The sequence below is a fragment of the Condylura cristata genome, unplaced genomic scaffold, assembly GCF_000260355.1.
Source record: "Condylura cristata isolate star-nosed mole 26May11 unplaced genomic scaffold, ConCri1.0 scaffold00008, whole genome shotgun sequence".
NCBI lineage: Eukaryota > Metazoa > Chordata > Mammalia > Eulipotyphla > Talpidae > Condylura > Condylura cristata.
Window position 1 is genome coordinate 15,235,119 of NW_004567109.1, and position 21,498 is coordinate 15,256,616.

At 52.0% G+C, this 21,498-nt stretch overlaps 2 protein-coding genes across 3 annotated transcripts in view; one reads left to right on the forward strand and one right to left on the reverse strand.

The window, feature by feature from the left end:
- The window catches only part of ZCCHC17 (zinc finger, CCHC domain containing 17), a 38,070-nt gene extending 33,110 nt beyond the window's left edge, over positions 1 to 4,960 (forward strand). For both annotated transcript variants that reach the window (XM_004678722.2, XM_012722488.1), the window contains one exon: positions 3,365 to 4,960. In XM_004678722.2, coding sequence (XP_004678779.1) covers positions 3,365 to 3,526 — 162 coding nt within the window. In that variant the 3' untranslated portion in view covers positions 3,527 to 4,960. The remainder of the gene's footprint in view (positions 1 to 3,364) is intronic.
- FABP3 (fatty acid binding protein 3, muscle and heart) lies at positions 4,866 to 11,275 on the reverse strand. The gene is made up of 4 exons (XM_004678721.2): positions 11,127 to 11,275; positions 7,942 to 8,114; positions 6,115 to 6,216; positions 4,866 to 5,186 (listed from the first exon to the last, which is right to left on the reverse strand). The coding sequence occupies exons 1-4, from the start codon at positions 11,197 to 11,199 to the stop codon at positions 5,133 to 5,135; spliced, it is 402 nt and encodes a 133-aa protein (XP_004678778.1). The 5' UTR covers positions 11,200 to 11,275; the 3' UTR covers positions 4,866 to 5,132.
- Between the last annotated feature and the right edge of the window lie 10,223 nt (positions 11,276 to 21,498).

Genomic DNA, 21,498 nt, shown 5'->3' on the forward strand with positions numbered 1-21,498 from the left:
GGACCCAGCCTGAGTCAAATCCAAATTTTATCACTTGGGCATGTCACTTCATCTCAGTCAACCTCTCTGAAGTTAAAATTTTTTTTCCTGGGGCCCTCTCTAGTGGCGCAAGGGGTTAAGTCGAAGCACTATAAAGCTAGTATAGCCACTACATCATAGGTTAGACCCCTGGCCAGGGAGGTGGCCCATGTGGAGTGGCAGACCTCTCGCCCGCTGCTCCCCTCAGCAGTGTATTTCAGTAGATCAGCCTGTTCTGTTCCCCAGTGTGTCGATGATGAATCTTTTCACACCTCCCCCATATTTCTGACCTGTACCCTAGTTCTTGTATGCATAAATAAATCTTTAAAAAAATACCTTTCCTCAAAATACAGGGATAATTGTAGCCATTTAATAGATTTGATTGCAATTTGATTTTAGATTTGGTATGTGTGCTCAGCCTAGCACCTAGAAAAAATATATATATATATATTTTAAGATTTATTTATTTATGTATACAGAACTGGGGTACGGGCCCGAGGTGCAGGGGCGGTGAGAGGATTCACCAGAGACAGAGTGGGGAGCAGAACAGGCAGATTGACAAAGTACACTGCTGAGGGGAGCTGTGGGCGAGACAGGAGACACATGCTGGGCCATGTGGGTCACCTCTGGGGCCAGGGATCAAATTTGCACTGAAGTGGCTGTGGTTAGCTTGCACTGCTGCACTTTAACCCACTGCGCCACCAGGGAGGGCCTAGAAAATAAATATTAAGAAATTAAGCTGCTATTATTCCCTTAGCTTTTGTTTTTCTCATACACTGGGCTTCTGCTAATCTGATTCAGAACTATAGACATGATGGGGTGCTGGCTGCTATAGTAGGGGGTATCTGGCTTATTGCCCTGCCTTCCATGGGCTCACACCCTTGAGCCATCTTCTTGGTCAGTTATCTTGTTTCATAACCCTTGAATGCTGTTTGGGGATCAGTAGCCAGTTTTCTCACTGGCTCACCATCTTCTCTCTTGCCCCAGTTCCCGGCTTTCTTCTTGAAATACAATTTGTGAAGTGATTTTTTTCTTTGTTCTCTAGCTCAGGGTTAGACACATGGTGAAAATGATGCCACCTGCTGGAAAACTAGATTTTCTTTGTTCACGTTGTAAAAGAGCTTGTGCCTGAGATTGGGGTCTGGAGTTCAAGTACCAGCATGCCAGAGTTCTATAGTGATGTCTTTTTCTCTTTCCTCCTCCTGAGCCTGCATCTTTGAGTGAGCTAAGTGAAAAAGTGTCAGAATCCAAACTAGAAAATGCAACATTCTTGTCACTTGAGCCTTGGTCAATTCACTTTACTTCTCTGAGTTGCAATTATCTGTGAAGCAAATGCAAATAATTTCTTAATTTTGACATACCAGATTATTATTATAAGGTAAGGGAACAGAGATCTGGAAAAATTAAAGTGCTACTTGATATAACTAAATATTATCACTCTCCTTCATTTATCTAGGCTGGGCCAGGCTTGAGGGAAATAGTACAGACTTTACATTTGTTTATTTACTTTCCCAGGACCCTACCCTACCTAAGGAGCAGGACCTCTGAGGCGCCCAAGCCCAAATATTCTGTGGTGGGCTCTCATGAGCTTGCCATCAGGAAGGTACCACACCATAAGCCAAACCAGTGATTTGCTAGTCCTCAGCTCCTCCCAGACATGGTTCCTGTAGCCTTCGTAATAAGGATCTGGGAAGCTTTGTTCCTCTCTCTCTCTCTTTCTTTGAAGACTCCAAAAAGAGTGTTGGTTTAATCTTGTCTCAAAACTTTGATTCATATAATATATTTAGCTGAACTGTCAGAACATTCTGGGAGTTCCCAGAATAAGAGAATACCACTGGCTACCCCTGTACCTACCATGTATCAGGTGCTGCAGTTACCACTTAACTTGTTTAAAGCCTTATACCATCCTTTGAAGTAGGTATTTATTATTTACAATTTATTGTAAAGAAAACTGAGGTTCATTAAGTTAACTTTCTTATTCCAAATCACATAATTAGTAAGTGATAGTACAGATGGAATTTGAATATAGTTCTATCCTATTCCATATTTGTTGCTCTGATTACCCTATCATGAAACTTGCCATCATCTTTACAGGAAGAGGGGCCATGTGCTACAGAGAAAAACTCAGGAAATTTCCAGTCTTATAATCTACATGCAGATCTCAATCCTGCCTGTAAGATCTGGGGCAAGTGGCTTTCAACTTCAGCCAGATACTATCTCACTAAATCTTCACCACAGACATGTAATATAAGGGCTGTCATTATCTGTTTAATATTTGAGGAAAAGACCTCAGTGAGGTGAACTGACTTACACCCAAGGACACGGAATAGTAATAGTAAGTGGCAGAGCCAGAACTCAAGTCTAGGTCTAACAGCTGATCTGGCGTTTGACACCATTTCTCACAGCGACTCCTAAGGCAGACAGACTTACAGCTCTCAGACGCTGCTTGCACCCTGTAGGAGGGGCAGGAGCTTTGCCTTCTCAGTTCTTTCTCCTTCTGTGATCTTTCCTCCTTCTTAGAAACCTGACTGAAGCAATGTAAATATATGAAATTCAAGAAAAAGTGTTATGCAAGGCTTTAAAACTGGTTAGAGCATTCCATAGAGGCCTGGGAACTGCTTCCCATTCTTTGTAACAGATACTTGTTTAAAAAAAAAACTGAACAGAATTTATATGACTAAAAAGTGAAAGACCTCTGTCCTTTCTTCCCATTCAGTTCATTCCAAGGTAATACTTGTTGCTGTTGTGTGTCTTTTCCACTATTTTCTCTATGCTTTAATAAGGATACATGCACACACACACACATACATGTATATATATGCACATACATTATATGGCATGTATGCATGTATGGTGTATATATAAATATACATATAGTTATAATGTAAATACACTGGAATCTAGAATATATATGGTATTGTCTTTTTTTTTTTTTTAAGATTTATTTATTTATGCATACTGGGGTAGGGTACAGGCCAGAGGATTCACCAGAGACAGAGTGGGGAGCAGAACAGGCAGAATGACTGAAATACACTGTTGAAGGGAGCAGCAGGCAAGATAGGAGAGGTCTGCTATACCATGTGGTCACCTCCCTGACCAGGGATCAAACTCGTGCTATAATGGCTGCTGAAAGCCTCATAGTGCCGCACTTTTAATTGTAACCTGTTGCACCATCAGGGAATCTTTTACTTAATTTGATTTGGGCTTTTTTTGGTCAGTATTGGAAGATTTCATTTTTTCTTCTAATGCTTTATGATGTCTCACATGGTCCCCTAGTGATCACATGCCATTTCAGAAGTAAATATAGCTATATAATATTGAGTCTTTTTTTTTTTTTTTTTTTCAGGAAAAAAAGAAAAAGAAACACAAAGACAGGAAGTCATCTGAGTCTGACAGTTCAGACTGTGAGAGTGATACAGGCAAGAGGGCGAGGCACACATCAAAAGACAGCAAGGCAGCAAAGAAGAAGAAAAAGAAGAAGAAGCACAAGAAGAAGCACAAGGAGTGAGAGTGCCAAGAGCAGAGGGGTGGTGAGAGGAGGAGCCAGGACATTTGTGCCTTGAAGCCCTGGCTCCTGGAGAGACTCGATAGTAGATTGTAGCCTCGCACCCATGACCTTCCTCCCATGACGTGGCTTCCTTCACATAGCTGGCAGGTGTGGGAATTAGATGCCAAAGGCATCTGTGTGAAAGAGCTGTGTCCTTATCGCTTCCTGTCCCTTTGCAAGTGACTCCTGCAGCTCATCCATCCATTCATCCAACGTCCTTATTCAGCAGGAGGTCCTATTACCCTCTCCAGCTGCCACTGCCAGAGCCAGATTCCTGTACAGACTCTTGTATAGGAGTCCAGGCTGGAGCACAGGTACTGCTGTGGAGGTGTGTGTGGCTATAGGTGGAGAGCGGAGTGATCAGCCCCTCCCTGTTGGCCTGCCCTGGGGTGATTGGTGAGTGGCCGCCGCTGGCAGAGGCTGGAAGGGGAACATGGTAAGAAGTGGTGTTCACTCTTTCCAATTCCCTAATGATTCTGTCCTAGAAATGATAGCCAGCGGTCACAGCCAGAAAACCATTGTTTGCGGTGACTGAGCTTGTGTGTGACATTCTGCTTGACAACTCAAGCCAAAAGCATTGCTTTACTTTGTATTAACTACTGTGTCAGTCTGTTGGTTCCACTTCAGGTGTCTGCTTACATTCCTCACACTAAATGGAAATGTGTTTGGTTCTAAACTTACTGAAAGTTTTTATTACTATAATCCTTGGATTATTTACAGACTAATGATCACTGAGTTTAAGTCTTAGTTGCCTTGGAGAGAGACCCAACTGGGGTACAGAGTCAGAGGCATTAACAAGTCATAGCTTCCATGGGAAGCCACCCATAAACCCTTTCTTGGCAGTGATCAGGTGACCTCCCCCTCCAGTAAGAATTTATAACCATGAGCAGTGATCTGGGGCATAGGTGGGATTTTTGGCCAGTGGTCATTTTTCTTCTATCACCAAAGCCCAGCCCAGATCCTGTGTTCCCCGTGTGCATTCCACACCAAAGAATGATTAACCACACCCAGGAGACTCAGTGGAGATGGACCTGAAGTGACAGCTCAGGGGACATGGGGTTAGGGTTAGGGTTAGGAGCCTGGGGAAGGCCTGCACTGATTGATCCACACTGGCCTTACTTGTTTGGATCATGGGAAGGGGCAAAGTGTAGGAACAGCTCTTTTACTATTGAACCTGTGAGCTGGTCAGCTAAGTGCCTCTTGTCTGTGACACTGTCCATTTCAGTACTTCTTCCTTAGTGACCTTTAGGCAGGTCATTTCTGAACACTTTCTACCACAGAGAAACCAAAACTCCCAGAGTTGTGTCACCAAAGGCAAAAAGGCAACTGGCTGGCCTTGGCTTTGTTTATTGACCTCAGAACACCCTTTGGGTGCAGTTTAAAAAAAAAAAAAAACAAACATACATAATAGGAACTGGAACTAGATCCATGCTGGTGGCAACTGACCCCAGAAGAATGCTCCAGTATAAATTGAGGTGGATTTATACAAAATGCCAGAATTAAAAAGGCAGTCTGAGTCCAGCGGTAGCCAATTGGCAGAGTGACTGTCAGTGAAGGCGCCAGCAGGTCATTCCTCTTTCTCGTACGTGCGAACACTGACTGCACTGCCATGGGTGAGTGTCTGAAAGGAAAGACAGACAGGTTAGGGGGAGAGAAAGGTGCTCAGCGCTCATTCCAGGGCGGAGCCCCTTCCTTTATCCTAGTCCCCTTCATTTCTTGACCACTGACTATGTGCCAGGCATTTTACTTGTTTTCTTTTTTAATACTTACACCCAGATCGGCATTGTATTTCTTCTTTGAGAGATTTGGGAAAATGAGCTTGAAATAGCCCAGATTGTTTGTTTCCTATACATCATTCCTCTCACTTCATTTCAGTGCATATACCCAAGAGTCTAGCGATTCTTGGAGAGGGTCTTTGCCAGTTCACCAACTCTATTCTTCCCTAACTTAGGACAGTGCCAGGACCCTTTCCTTCTAGTGCCACTACAGTCCTGTTTACCCAATGAGTCTCTCATCCTGCATATCACGTTCCCATTGAAGCTTCCGCAGGGGCCCCTGCCCTGTGTGAGTGCAGCGATGTGGATGTATGAGATACACAGATTGTACTAATCCAGAAAGATCTGCAGTAAAGACACAGAGGCAAAAGCTGGAGGCGCAGCTGCAGAGTTAGGAGGCGCAGGCCATGGCTGCTGTCCCTGCCTGGGTCTGGGAGTGTTCCATCAGGGCTACATTTCCAAGTGAGGTCCCCATGTTTGTCCCTAAACAGACAGATCTGCCAGCTTGACTGCCACTTCCTATCCAAGTTTTTGTCAGGCACTTGCAGAAGGCCAGACATGGAAAGCACTAAGAGCAGGTGGAGCTCAAATGAAATAGAAACGACTTCGCTGTCATAAGGTCCCTCACCAGTCCACAGAAAATTCTTATTGGATGCCACCCAACCCTGCCTCTGCCCTCTGAACTCCCAGCTTCCATTGCTTCATGAGTGCTTGTAGCAGGCTTGGTTGAAGTAGTAACCAAATTCGGTGCGTGTCCAGTGTTGCCCATCTTACCAGAATGAGTTTTCCATTAGACAGCTCCCGCACAAGTGTTGTCTCTTGCCCGTCCCACTTCTGTACCTGCACAAGTTTGCCTCCATCCAGTGTCACAATGGTCTGTGGAGAGAAGGTAGAGGTCTGAGCTGCCATCTGAGCTAGGATTGAGGAACAGGATGGGATCTGGTCACTGGGTCATGGAGGACTCAGATTCTGACCCAAACTAAGGATTGTGCTAGGACCAGAGCTCAGGCAGCCCACCTAGCCTCTGCCCCACTACTGCCTGCTGAGGGAGGCCAAGTCAGGAGAGGCAGGCAGCCTGACTTTGAGAAGTGCCACAGCCTTCACAGGGGCACTTAACCTGTACTCTAGGTGATGTCCATAGCCACAGACCCACTAAGATACGGGTGGCATGTACTGGCCTATATTCCTGAGAAAGACTGGAGAGAAGAAGTCTCTGGCCTACACAAATAATATCCAAAAGGCCCGTGGGGGTGGGAGATACTGGAAAATACGACTTCATGTCCACCCTGTATTCCTGTCTTCTCGGTCCATATCATGTGGCTCATTCAGGTGACAAGTAGGTGACAACTGCTAGGTCCTGGGGCTGGATGCCCTTGGAGTGTTCCACAGCCCTGTTCAAATGCCCACTTAAGTCTTTTGAGCACTGCCAGCCTGCATCAGCTAGTTCTCATCTGGCAGCTCTCCCAGATCTCTCTTCTCTAGGAATTTGGGGGCTTTAGGCCAGGCTAGCAGACCCTGACTGAGCAGAGTTGAGTAGGAAAATTTGAGAAAGTTGGGTGTCCAAACTGTCTGTGTTTGGAGCCAGAAGGCCCCATTCTATACCTCATGCTAGTTTTTAGGTTAGGCAGCTAAGCTAAAATTGAGGTTTTTGCCCTGAATTTGAGCTAGTGCAAGGTAGAGCCATGGGAGGACAGCCACTTCTGTCCTGGTAGGCTGCCGTCTTTGGCTGCCATCCCAGCTCCGTTCTCAGCTTCCTGTGTGATCCTGGCTTGGGCTTCAGCTTCCCCCACGGAGAGGAGAACAGACCCTACCTATCCTTCCTGGGGGCACTCTGAGGAAGAGGGAACAGGGGCTGATTGATGGGGCCTGGTAGGAAGATACGCTCCAAGACCCTTAGCGCTCTCACGCCAGACTAACAGACTGGGCGGCATACTGCCAAGCCAGCCAACACTGGGTGACAGGCTCTCAGACGAGGTGGCTGGCCCCTCCCTTGTGGGGGGTGGGAAGTAAGTCTTGGTAGGAAGACACTATGAACACACCCACAGCAGTACCTCACCCAGAACATAAATCTTCCTGTCCGTGGCCTGGCAGCACTGGAAATTGCTCCTCAGTGTCACTGGCCAAGCCCAGGGGACATAAGTTGAGAAAACAACTGAGTACATCTTGGACATCTCTCCCCACTTACATCTTTGCTGCTTGAGGCCAGGCTGACGGCTCACTCAGTGGAAAGCCACGGCTTCCCTTGGGCATCATTCCTAAAGCACGTGAGGCCACAGGCTGTCCACATAACTCCCCTATCTATGGAAGGAGGAAAACCCTGGAGCTATTACATATCACGCACAAGGTCACCCACCTAGAGCTGGAGCAGACCCCGTGGTCAGAAGCACATCCTGACTTTTTGCTGTCCACCCCCAGAGAGCTGTGAATGCCTCCCCAGGACGGAGGGAAGTAAGCAGCTGGGACATCCCAGCACTGCAGGGCTTTATGGACTTTTTCCTGCCTATCCCTTCAGAGTGCAACAACTGGGTGCCAAGACTGCCAGCCTGTGGCGCCCTCAGGGTCTCCAGTCCTCTGTCCATACCCCTCCCCACCCCCACTCACCTTGACCTTCCTGTCATCTGCTGTCGTCTCATCAAACTCCACCCCGAGCTTGAAGCTGATCTCCGTGTTCTTGAAGGTGCTATGTGTTTTTAGGGTGACAACTTCCCCATTCACTTCAATTATTGTGGTGGGCTTGGTCATGTTGGCCACCTGTCTGGTGGCAAAACCCACACCTGAGGACAGAGAGAAGGTTCAGAGTACATGAGCTGGAGTAGTAAGGCCAGCACCAGGCCATCAGCGAGCCACTCTTAGGCTGAATATGGGGAAGAGGAGCACAAGAACTCTTCAAGGTGACAGTCTTTTATTATTTCTTTCCAGTTTTCCTGTTAGCGCTGTCTTTGAAGAGACGCTATTGACCTTATTAAACAAGTGAGAAACTTCAGCATACCACAGCAAGTCAGTGGCAGAGCTGAGATCAGAATAAGCTAAATATTACTAAGTTCTCTCTGTAAGGTAAAAACTGTGCTGTCGCTTTCCCATCTTCCAGGGAGGTTTGAAGCTGTCATCTCTGACAGATGCAAAATCTGAGCTGGAGTTGAAGCCCAGGGTCCCAGACCTGGGATTCAGGCAGCTGTTCCACTGCAGAGCTCACCCGTAACAGCTTAACTCTACTGTCTCCAAGGTAGGAGCACCTGAGCAGCTGTCACCATGGGCGGCGAAAAGAAGAGAAATGTGGGCTCTGTCTTCTGAAGCCTTAGAGACAGGAATTTTCCACCATTGGAAGTTTTTACCTTTGATATACACTGGTGCTCCTGTCCCCTGTACATGGCAAGACATTTTCACAGCCTCTTAGCTATGGCCTAGCAGGTCGGCAGAAAGGAAGTGTTTGTCTCCATGTATAGATCTGGGAGAGGCCCACAGCACAGTCTCCTGATTCCTAGTTAAAGGCTCACTGGTGACGTCCCTCCTGACCCAAGCATGGCTCCCCTGGGTGCTGGACAAAGCCCCAGTGTCCTGCAAGCATGTGAAACAAAGAGCTTGTAGGTCCTTCCAGCTGTGGCTCCCCTGGGATCTGTCCTTTTGCCTTGAACCTCCTTTGATGACTGCCTTGCCCCGCAGCCCCTAGGGGGCCTCCAGGGCAGACGTGAGGGAGGAGGCTGCCAGTGTGGTGAGATGGTTGGTTGTGTGGTCCCCCAACATGCCGAGCTTGCGGAAGCGGGTACCTAGCACGTGCCCCACATAGTTACACTTAATGCACATGTGGTTCTATTCTCTCCACTTTAAAGAGACTCAGTGAAGTGCCTTGCCCAGAGTCAAAGAGTAAGTGATTGATCTAGATTCGAGTCTAGGCTCCAAAATTTCACTATTCCTGTCATTCTGCCTCCCAGTATGTACGTCAGCCCCGTCCTAAGGCCAGCAGCTGTGCCTGTGATCCCCAGAAGTAACTAAGCTGGATCTTTGCCTCCTGAAAACAGCTGCCTTTGCAGCTGTGCTGCTGCTGGCCCACCTATCTGGCCAGCGAGGGACTTGGCCTCGCTCCCTGACATCAGGGCGAGTCAGGCCAAATCCACTCCCCAGCGCAGAGCAGGGCCTTGTCACTGCAGGAACAGGTTTCCCTGAGAGCTGTGGAGTAAGTGAGAGGCTGAGTGAGAATCTAAGGCTGAAAACTGGGCTGACAGAATTTAGGTGACTCAGGACGAGCTGGGTTCTACTTAGAAATGAAGCTGCAGCTAGTTACTTAGAGGACCCCCTGGGCTTCTCATCCCTTCATTTGCGCAACCATTTGCACCAGGAGAAGAGCAAGCTGGATGGAAGCACAGCCCCCTAGCCCAGGTTGGTGCAGAAGACTGAACACGAGGTCAGTCTACTGCAGCTCATTCAAGAATTCAGCCCTAGTGTCCGCTACTGGAAGCTCATTGGAGGGGCCGACCCTGGGCCTTCTGATTCCCGGAGCAGAGGCCCAGGACCCCGCCCCTCCACGATCAGCTACCTTCCAGGAGGCACTGGCCACTGGCCACGGTGCCCAGAAGGTAGGGGCCCTTGAGCTTTGGCTTCAAGAGCGAACACTTACGGACGCTACTTCAGGAAAGGGTTAGGGACAGGTAAAGAGGTATGGGGAGTAGACCACCCCTTCTTGTGGTATCTGCCATAGTCCAGCCTCCCTTCCCTGAGGAAGGCATGGAGCCTAGCTCACCTGTAGGGAACATTTTGGTTTTCCCAGTCCCAGCCTGGGAGCAAAGATAATGTGTCTGGGGCTTTCGGTATTACCCTCTCTAAGCCCAAACTAGGAGGGGAAGGGCTGGAGTCATTCATTAACGAAGTGTGCCTGCCACTCCCAGTTCCAAGGTTTCCTCGATTAGTGCTGCTGTGGAATGGATGTAACATGTGTCTGCTCTCACTGGGTCTCAGTTTCCCCATCTGTCGCAACAGGTGCTGCTATATACGGTCTCCAGTAACACTAACTCATGTATTAGTCTTTGAATCTTTATTCTTCCTATCCCAAAACCACACCCTTCAAGACCAAAGACCCTGCCTGTGTGTAATAGGCCTTGGCCTTGCCCCAAGTCCTCTGCGGCACCCCACAAGCCCAATAGCTTGAACCCCTCCCCAAAGAGTGGCCGAGCCTTGGGTTGAAAGGCTCACTGTCAGCCAGTAAAGCCTGGTTAAAGTAACCACCGCAGGACAAGGTCAGAGCCTGGCTGGTGAAAAAGAGGGCATCCCAGTCCTTCTCTTAACCCACATGGGAAGGCAGGGATGGTGGGTCCGTCTCACCTCATATCCCACTCACCATTTCCCACTTTCCACTCGCTCTGGGTGGTTTCTTCTTCAAGCTGTAGTACACGCCTGTCTGCACCCATTGCGTGCTCACGGTCTCAACTTCCCGAGCTCCCATTTCCCTCCCCTAGCTTGCCTCCCACCTTCTTCCATCACTGCCCTCCTCTAAGGGAACGCCCCGAGCGTCCCCATCATATAACCCTCTTCAAAAGTGCTCCCGATCCCGGCACCAACAAGAACATCTGCCTTTTTGAGCTCTGCCTGGGAATCCCTCTGGCCAGATACCGACCACCGGAGCGCCCCCCCAGCAGTCCCGAACCCTAGCAAAGACTGCAGCTCAGCGCCCCCAACCCTGGGTCCCCCCACCCTGATCCAGCAGGCGTGCAAGGTACTAGCCACAGTTGGAGCACGGCCCCAAGGTGAGCACGTGGCCACCCCCTCCCCATCACAGCGTTCCGCGCAGCGCTCACCCAGTGACTTCATGTAGTCATCGAAATTCTTGCTGTCCACGAGCTTCCAGGTGCCCACGAAGGCGTCCACCATGGTGAGGCTGTGCTAGACTAGGAAAGAAGGTGACGGGCAGGCGTGCTGGGACTCTCGGACCGGCGGCTCCCAGCCCGCTTTGCAGCTTTAAATAGCCCTTGCATCACATGAGGAGGCGTGGCTCACGTCCTGGGCTCTGGAAATAGGAAGCCCCGGGCGGCACGCACCTACCCGGGGCTGGCCGCCCATCCCCCAACACTCCCTCCCCCCACCCCCTAGGGAAGAGCGGACGTAGGTGTTCAGCTCTAGGCATCCGGGGCCTCGGGGGTCGACCCGGAGCTGGCAGGCCCTGCCCTTTCCCAGCGCTCTTTGCAATCTGAGAATGAAGCTATACGCTCCGTGCCCGCAAAATGGGGTGTACACCACCTACATCTTCGGTTCCTCAGTTTCTCCGGGTCGAGCGGCGAGATGGTGCTAAGGGAAAAGGGAAATACGCCCTTGGGCGGAACGTATTTGATTTTCGCGGCTTTGGCATCTGGTCCTCGCTTGCAGGACTTAAAGGCTCAGAGGGTCACTTGGAACCCCGATTGTACATCTGGTGGAGCGGGCTCCGGAACCCGCGCTCTCCCGCCACTCCCCGCGGCAGGGAGAATCATCTGGGCATGCCGCAGCCGCTGGTGAAAGCCTTGCCCTTCCCGGTGTTAGCCAACCCACTGCCAGCGCAGGTCTGCCTCGCTCACCTCTCCAGAGGACAGAGGACTGGAAAATCTTCAGCAGCCCTCTGATCTTGCAAGTCAACCCCCCACCTGCACCCCCAACCTCCATCCAGGACCCTGCCATTTCTTCAGGTTTCTCTGACCTCTGCACCATTCCAAACTTCGTTTATTACCCCCTCACTGGTCAGCATTCCTGTCCCTCCAGCCAGCTTTTCAAGGGCAGCTCCCCACCTACTGCCTTTCTATCTGACCTCTGCACACCAGCAGGCTGCCTGCACTTTCAGAGACTTGGTCACCTCCTTTAAAAACCCTATTGGGTGTTGGATTGACACTTGACAATGTACTTTTCATGTAATCCACTGTGAATTAATATAATCCACTGTGAATTACTGCATGCATGGGAAGGCTTTAAGTACATTGAACTTTTAAGATAAAACTCATGAAATACGTGATGTCACCCATTTTACAAATGAGCAAGCTGCTGCGTAGAGGACCCCATTTGTTTTTAACCCTCAGTTATAAGGCACCTTCTTTGTGCCAGGCACTGGACTAAGCTCTAGGGTAACACCCATGAGCCAGACACACCCAGGTAGCCCACCTCTGGTGTGGTGACTCTAAGGGGAGGCTTGTCCTGATATCAGGGTTCCAGGATGCTCCCCAGAGGAAGTGAGGCGTAGGTGCATTCCCCAGAAGACCTCACCTAAGGGAGTGGTGACCAGCTGAACCTCAGCCAGAAGAGGTCCTGGGACTGCCAGCTCTGCCACAGAGAGTATGGTGGGCTGTCTCTCCTGGGACTGCAATTGGAGAAGTTCAGACCCTTCCTCACTTCCCCTGACTTTCTGGAAAGAGGCCCTCTATCCCCTAAGGTCTTATTTCCTTTAGATAGATGCATCTGCCAGAAGAAAGGAGGCTCAGTTCTGCCAGAGCTGCAGGGACAGGCCTCAGGGCTGGGCAGGGAGCCCTGCTGACCTCACTGCAGAGCAGGTGCTTGGGGGTGGGAGGGGATGGGATGGTTTCTAAGTCAAGGTCACAACCTCTAGACACAAGGCCTCCTGTCAAGGATCAAGTGACCAGAGCCAGGTACCAGAGCTGTCTCCCAACATGGTCCTTGCGATGCTGTAGTAGAGAGCGGGGCTGGGTTAACAGCTACTGGTAGATAGTGTTCTCATTCCATGGGGTGCTGTGTGACTGGGGGCAATGCACTTAAGCCCCTCTAAGTGTCAGTTTCATCTTTGAAGTGGAGGTAATGACAGTATTTGCCCCTTAGAGGTGCTGGAGGATCAAATGAGAGCAGACATTCAAAAATGTTGAGCATGGTAGACTTAATAAGAGTTCACTGCTGTCATTATCTCAGCGAGACATCTAAGGCCTGTCTCAGCTCTGCACCTTGCCTGCTGGGCCACCCTAGGCAGATTGCTTTGCTGCTCTGATCCTTAACATTCCCATTTCTGGAACCAGCTGCAGCTGTGAGGAAAGGACTTTAGGGATCCCCAGGATGGCCCAGGGGGACATGGCAGGCAGAAAGTTCTGTTGGTCCCTCTTGGGCACCACCTAAGCTGAAAGCATGGTGTTTAGAGGAATTCTACATAAATCCCAGACCACTGTGCCCACTCCCTACCCTCTCCCCACCCCTCAGCTCCCCACCATGTTTAGATCTGGGTCACGGAGGTTGACCGCTAAGCAGCTCCCTGTCTCTTTTCCATCTGGCTTTCATCCTTCTCCCCTCTAAATCTGTACAGCCTTCTCCCTCTGGTCACCTGCATCCTTCATGTCCTGTTATGCTTGCTACATCTGAGGGAAAAGGAGCAAGGGAAGGGCATGTGAGTCCTGTCTCCTTTCAGGGCCCCTTTCTTGTCTTCGCAGATCCAGATGTGGATCTAATATCTGGCAGGCAGCAGGACCAGTGTCAGCTGAGAGCTGCATCTCCCCAGCCCTCGCCCGCGGTGATGCCTTTGTTCCATGTTTCCATGGTAACTACAGACTGGGAAGATGGCAAAGAGGAGAGATGAGTAAGCAGGGGAGAGCCAATGAGATGGGCCTCAGCACCGGCAGATTGTGGGGCCATAGGGAGGAGGGAGGCAGCCGCTCCCTGGGCCCTCCCTGCCATCTGGAGCCCTTCGCCAGGGGATGTGCTTCTGACACTGGGGAGCCCTGGAGGTGGGGGGGGCAGGGGGGAAATAGCAGAGGTGGAGGCCAAAGAAGCTGAGCCTTTCTACATCCTCAGGACCTGAGTCTGGGGTGCTGGCCATACTCCTACCATCACCCCCCTCAGGACCTAAAGTGGGAATTTTCTCTTTTGCCGAGTAGTGGTGGGGTCACCATCTCTGCGTGCCATGAAATCGCCAGCTTTTAGCCAACCCTCCCCTCCACACCCTTCAGAACCTGCCCCCCCTCCATGTGGTATGTTCAGAAACAGTATCTTCAGAAAGAGGCCTGGGTTGTTTTTTTTTTTTTTAAGATTTATTTATTTATGCATACAGAACTGGGGTACAGACTAGAGGTGCAGGGGCAGTGAGAGGATTCAGCAGAAACAGAGTGGGGAACAGGACAGGCAGATCAATGAAGTACACTGCTGCGGGGAGCAGCGGGTGGGCCAGGAGAGGTCTGCCGCGCCATGTGGGTCACTCCAGGGCAGGGAATCGAACTCAATGCTGAAGCTGCTGGGGCTTTAACTCACTGTACCACCAGGGAGGGCTTGAGGCTTGGTTCTTAATCCCAAACTTACCACTATGAAGGAGAGGCCTGGAGCAAGCCCCTTACCCCTCGTGAGTCTCCTTTCCTCTCACTAGAGGAAGGCCCTCTGTTTCCTGCATTTCACAGGAGACAGTGTGTGAAGCCTAGCACCCTGATGCTCCAGCCAGGGGCCGCTTCCTCCTCTGGCCTACTCCCCGGGCAGCTATCCCAGAGGAATGAGCCAAGGACCCTTGAGACCTGGAGTCAATAGAGAGGACACACATTTATCTCCACTTCTACTCACTGAGTTCATCAACTACCTTCAAATACTGCAGAGAAGTTTCCTCATCTCTCTCTTGCTCTCTTAACAATTTGCCCATCCCCCATGTGAGCTTCTCCTGTCCCCGGTGCTGAGCTGGATGCTTAAGAGCTGGGGGGGCAGAGGTGGGGGCCAGGTAAACTGGAGCCCCTGCCCAGCCCTTACTGACCTCACACTGAAAGGGCCTGCAGGCCCTGGGGCAGAGCAGGCACTCTCTCTGCCACTAGGACACCACTTCCTTGTTCCTCAAGAGTTCCAGATACTGTGGGTCTGAGGGAACAAATGATGGCAAAAAATAGAGGTTTACCGAGCACCAATTTGCTTCTTAGAAATTGCCACCTGGGGCCGAATGCTACCTGGAAAGAGAACAAGGACGCTAGCTCCTGCCCAGGGAGCAGGAGCAAGGGCCTCACCCCTGCCTTCCCAGAACCAGCTGAGCTCCTTGTGGCCAGCAGAATGAAGCCCAAACTCTAGCCTCGGCTCCTGCTTCACCTGTCCAGTTTATTACTGAAATTCCGCTCCTGAAGTGTGTCTGGCAGGTAGCAGGCATGAGTGAATGGACACTGAATGCTGAGTGAATGAGTGAGTGAAACTAGTTCTCTAGTTTTGGGGGCTCTGGAGTGAGATTCAGTGTGGTGTCAGTCCTGCCCCTGTTACTTAATACCAGCTGTGTGACCTTGGGCAAGTCACAGTCTTTCTGGGTCTCAATTTCTGCTTTGAATTGAGTCCTAATTGCCATAGAACATTATGTATTGGTTTCAGGTGCACAAAGCCTAGTCAATATTTGTATGTTACAAAACGATCACCATTAATAAGTCTAGGGAGCATCCATCCCCATACGTAATTGCCAAACAATTTCTTTCGATGAAAATCTGGGTTGCCTGAAAGCAGCATTTCGACACCCCACCCAGCAGTGTGCTAAGGAGGTGAGATAAGCTATCAGGTAGCTGTTCTGGGAGATAAGGTAGAGTAGGCTTGGGAATGCAGTGTTGGGGGGGGGCCTCTAAGGTCATTCTGTTCAATGCCATTTGCTAATAACACTGACGGGGGCACAAAATCAATTCCTGGCCAGGCTCACTGTCTGCGGCACTGCAGACTCCTCCGTGGCATGGTTTCCCCTGGCCACGTCCAGTGCCTCCTGCAGCCTACAGATGTGCTGGGGGATGCAGGCGTGTCCCACTGTCCCAGTGGGAGTGCCCGGGGTGCCTCTGAGTACCTGACACAGCAGGGTACCTGGTCCCAGCTGGTCTCTTCCTTGCACCCTGAACTGCCAGCTCACCCAGGACCCTGCATGAAACATGTGGGCTGGGAAAAAAATGAATGAAAACCAACTATTGTAGAATATTAGAAATCTTTTGGTCCGAATGGAGAAGCTTGGTGATGTCTTTGTAACCAGAAATATGCCATAGGAAGTTCTCTTGTGTGGATCAGTCAGCTCTGGTCCGGTTGGTTTTGTTATGTCTTTTCATGTAAAGTCTGTTTCTGAGAGCCCGTGGCTGATACCTGAGGACAGGACAAAGGCTAGCAGTTCTGTCTGCAGCCTCCTTCTCTGGCTGCAGGGCTCTCGGCAGAAGGCTGTTGGCTCGGCCCCCAGCTCCGGCCCCCTCCTGTCTCTCCAAGCCTCCACCAGCCACTCTGCCCTTTCGTTACCCAGATGGAGTTTTCCTCTTGCTGTTGCCCTGGGTAACTTGGCCTCCGCTCCTCCTCCTCTGCCTGCTTCCTGCGCAGCTGCTACTTTTGGGGAGCTCAGCTTCCTGGTCCTGCACTTGTCCGGCTTTCTTGTGGTCCATTTGCTTCAGTCTGTCTTTCCCACTGCCCTGGAAACCTTGCAAGGACACTCTGCTGTGACCACATAGCCTAGGACCGGGCCTGGCTTGTGGAGGGGACGGTCTCTCCAGAGCCAAGAAAGCGACTTGTCCTCTTTAGTGTTCTCTTTCCCTGCTTGGAAATTCCACCTTCACTTGTCCTCAGCTTCCCTCCTGCTGAAGTGTCCTGTCTCCTGTCCTTTCTTCAGTCTACCCCTAGGGTCGCCAGACTAGGTACAGTGGTGCCCACGTACTCCAAAGTGACACCAGCCTATCTGAATGCCTAGAGCCTAAATGCAGTGGCCAGGGTCTTTGGGGACTGGATCGTTCACAGGAAGTCATCAAAGCAGATTCCAGATTTGGGGCTGTCCTTGGTTTCTCCCTCAAATGGCTTCTTTAGCAAGTGAAAATTGGCCTCTGCAAAATGCATGTGGCACTGGAGTAAGTAAAGTAGAATTAGGAAGATAAGCTCAATGCTAACAAAACAGCCCCTCGCGCCACCCGGAGGCCTGCGGTGTACTTACTCACCATGTGGCCTGGCACCAAATAGCTGGTTCAGTGGCTGCTCCCTGACAGTGCATGTCATTCAGGAGCAAGATTCTGGAAGGATTTGGGCAGCTCAGAGGCGTGATGAGCCTGGTAGTTGTGGACAGGTGCTACTGCATGTTCTTAGGTGAGGAGAGCTGGCACGCATTGCAGGAAGCTGGCAGGGAGTAGGTGTTGGCCTTGGGAGTCTGGGACCAGGTGTGTTCCAGGAAGCAGGTACAGAGCCAAGGCCGTCAACCCAGCTTGGCCTTTTTTGGGGCCTAGGATCTTAGAATTCGCCGGGCGTCAGTGGGTGCAGCATCCCTAAGCTCCACAGTAAAGAAAGACACCAGGTAGGAAAAGGAAGGAGCCATTTACAGAAAAGACTGGCAATGAGCACAGCTAACATGCAAGGTAGCAGAGCGCTCTTTCCAGAGAGGGGAAGAACAAGATTGTTGAAGGATAAGATCAGGGTCAGGAGGGAAAGATGTCCAGCGAGTAACTGGATTGTCCAGGACAGGGGCCAGAAGGCCCAGGGGCCATCGGGAGCCAGGGACTGCCTCGTGTCCGGTCACTCACCTGATGAACCCGTGACTGAGCTGTCAGGGGCGGGGAGGAACTGGAAAGCCCCCCAGCAGGCCAGCTGGGAGGCAGCATGCCAACCTGGCCAGTCAACCTCTGTGAGCCTGCCCCCTTTATGTGAGGGGAGTGTAACGTCTGTCTTTCAGGGTTGTTGGAACAGTCCAGGTGTGAGCACCAGAAGCTTTGCTTGCTGTAGAGTGTGGTGCAGGAGATACCCCCAGCACTCTGTAGCGCTGGCCAGGTGCAGCTGCCTGTAAGCAGCCCTGGCTCGCAGTCTCATCATCCTGAGACGTGCACATGTCGGTGATGTAGGTACTGTGGCCTCCCTAACTGTCGGGGAGCCAGGGTCTGGGCCGGGGCTGGGGGCCCGGGCTCCTGGTGCGTCCTGCTCTGCTCCACATGCCTCGCCGTCGCCCGCCCTGCTCTGCGACCTTGCTGAGGCTCTTCCCCTGCTGTCCCCAGCTTCATGGCAGGTAGTTGGGCCAGATGATCTTTTTCATTTCCTAAGCTCTGGCTGTCTGGTTCAGGAGAAGAACTTCCAAGTGGGGTAAAGGTGGGGCCAATCTGAGGAGAGGACAGACTTTTCCAATGCCCTGTCCCAAGCCTGTCCCTCCGTCGTGGGGAGGCTGGCAGGCTCCCCTTTGCCCTACAAGCTGTGGGGCCAAGGGAGCAGGTGATCCTCAGCCACAGCCTGAAATACTCACTGGTCACTGAGGGTCAGTGGGGACTGAGTGCTGGGCTGTCGGCCAACGGTCAGGCCTTTACCATCTGCCTCAGAGGAGCAGAGCCAGAGGGCAGCGGGGACATGGCCTGCTGACCCACACCTTTTAATCTCCACCCACCCACCCTTCCTGAGCCCCTGCCCCCTCACCCAGGGTCCACTTATCTGGGCGCCAGGCCTGGTCTGGGTCTCAGGCATGCGGCTATTTCTAGATGCCCTCCCTGTCTCCTTGGCCTGGGCCCCCCGCCAGCTCAGGACACACGCCCACACATGCACACATACATACACACCTTCACACACACACTGTCTCTCACTAAACTTGACTGCACTGGCTCGACGCCTGGATATCCGTGCCTGATTCTGACAGCCAGCTGGTGCCCAAGCCTGGCCCCTGGAGTTGGGAAAGGGAGCACTACGGACGTAACAATACAGAGTGGCTGCCACTCCCCCAAGGGCTGAGCATGGACCACGGGGGTCAGTGTTGCTGCTCACCCTGCCGGAGACTCAGGAAAAACTTTACACAGTGGTGCCTTTGGGCAGCCCCCCATCAGCGCCCCCAAATAGAAGATGGATATGCAGGTGTGGGAAGAGGAATGGGCAGAGAAGAAAGGATTGTTCAGCAAGGATTGATCTGCGATGAGGGCAGAGGATCAAAGCAGCAAGTGAGGAGCCTGGACGTAGGGTTAGGAAAAGGCCTGGCCCATCACGGGGGAGCCGACCTAGCTCCTGAGGTCACCGAGGGTTTGGGGCACTCGTCTTGTGGGAGGATTTTCAGGCTCTTCGTAGAGGTGGGCTGGCGACGGGCTGGTGGCTGGTTCAGTCTGTCATCACAATGGCCTCGGCACAGGCGGCAAGGTGCAGGAACACTCCTGTAAAGGTGTGACCTGGCACCACGCATGGCTCTCTCGGCGAGAAGTTAGCCAGTGGCCGCGTGAGGCCTTCGGCAAGACAGGGAAACACGTCCTTTATTCTGCCTGTTAGTCTAGACAAAGGAGAGTGTGGACGGTGCACACAGTGGTTCAGCCGCTCTCTGAAATGCCACTTCTCAGCCCTGTGGGTGAGTCTGCACCTCCTTCACCTCCTCTGATGGTCCAGCACATGGACACACCAAGTCTAGACAGAGTCAGCAGTAGTGAGGCCCAGAGCTTCTATGGTTTCTGAAGAGAAGGCGGCTTGGGTGCAGGTACTCCCTGAACCCCAAGGCAGAGCTAGGACAGCCATAAGGGGGCTGTGCATGAGTAGGATGCCAGGACATTTACCTCCCTTCCCTTAAACCCATGGTTGAGCCCAAGGGGACAATTCTGAGAGCAGGGTTTGGGGGTCCTGGGAAAAGGAAGGTTGGTTTTGGGGGTAACTCATGAATAGGAGGCCTCCAAAAGGTATCCTCACCCCCAGGAGTTTCAGCGGCCCCCATCCTGGAGCCGTCCCTTCAGGGACCCCCAGGACCTGGAGGTGTGAGTTAGTTTGGATCAAGGATCCTTGGAGCAGAGCTCAGAGTCATAATGCCTGAGTGACCCCGGGCCTCAGCCACCACTGCCCCTCTCTGGGTCTGGGCCTTCCACTGGAAGCTGGGGATCACTTATCCCTGCCTTCCTCCCCCTGGCTGTGAAGATTAGGTGTTCATCCTGACTCTGGAATCTGGTTGCACCTGCCGCCTGACCTTTGCGCACAGAGGGGCTGCTACATGTGGCAGCGCGCCCCCTCCTGGGCAAGGGAGACATTGCACCTCCGCCGGCTGAGCGGTTAGCCTGCCCTGCCTCCGCCCTGGTTTGGGCTCCCTTTCCCCGGCTGTGGATTAGGATGATTTAAGAGAGTTAAGGCGGCACGATTGAGGGCTCAGGAAAAATGAGAAGCTTCAAGTGAGAAGCAAAGGTGTCGCGTTAGCTCTGCAGGGATTCATTCTCCCCATATTCATGCCGCGTTGGGAGCCAGACAAGGGCAAGCTAACGCATAAGTCTCTGCCTTAATCATCCCTGCCCCCTTTCCAGAGTGCCACATAGACCCTCACAGAAAACAGGTCAGCTGCCAGAGTTCAGGGACTGAACTCCAGACCCAGGTCCCCACCTCTTGCCTCTGATGTCCCCCTTGTTCCTCCTGAACTTTCATGAAAGTTCTCCCCACCCTCCACGGCCCCATCAGGCTCTGCATAGGGGGTGATCTCTTGGGAGAATGTTAAATTTGAAAAGAATGCATACCCTTCAGTGACAGAATGCGGCTGGGTGAGAGGGGGAAGGAGCGCCTGCCCGCAGGGCTGTGCACAGGAACCGCTGCTCCCTGCCCCCACTCACAAGCAGCCGCCACAGATTCCAACTACCTATGCACTGCCTGGGCTGGAGGCTCGGCCGGCTGCCGGGGTCCAGACAGCTGAGGGGCTCACTAGTGCAGGCCTCAGGGCTGACGGAGGTGTGCACAGTCTGTCCAGCAGCGGGAGCTGCAGAGCCCAGCTAAGAGAGTGGTGGTCCCCGCCCCCAGAGTCGTGGTCCATCCCACCAGGGAAAGGGAAGGAGAGGACTTGCCGAGGCCATCTAAGAACCAGAGAGCTGGCGCTTGGTCCGGGCCACTTGACACAAGTCAGATGCACTCCCCATTCTCTAGGCAGCTGAACATTCCCCCAGCACCTGAACATGACAGGGAGAGGCGTCTGCCTGGGCTGGGCAGGGCAGCCCTGAGCCAGGACTCAGGTCCTGTTGTGTTCAGGGCCGTGAAGGGATCCACCAGATGATCCCTTCCTGCGGCTTCCCTGGCATCAGCACAGGCCCGCGGCTGGGACGCCCCTCCCTCTCCACTGCTCTGTCTGTGTGGGGAAGAGGAGGCCTGACTAAAGGGAGGTGGGCTCCTGCCAGGCCAGTGCAGGCCTCTGTGCTTCGGCTCCCTTAACTGTAAAGTTCCCCTTTCCTGTGGCTGCTGAGAGGGTTAGGGGAGGTGGCCCCTCAAGTTCATGGAAAGCCCCTGAGGGAGAACATAGCCCACTGTGGATGGCAGAGCTGAGGCTCCGAGAGGTCTCCCAGGGGCAGCAGC

What these genes read in the sequence shown, in the direction of transcription:
- FABP3 (XM_004678721.2), bottom strand. Translation starts at nt 11,199, where the DNA reads ATGGTGGACGCCTTCGTGGGCACCTGGAAGCTCGTGGACAGCAAGAAT. An exon ending in TGACTACATGAAGTCACTGG is followed by an intron (nt 8,115 to 11,126) that starts GTGAGCGCTGCG and finishes CTCTGTCCTCAG; the next exon opens with GTGTGGGTTTTGCCACCAGA. An exon ending in CAGATGACAGGAAGGTCAAG is followed by an intron (nt 6,217 to 7,941) that starts GTGAGTGGGGGT and finishes TTCTCTCCACAG; the next exon opens with ACCATTGTGACACTGGATGG.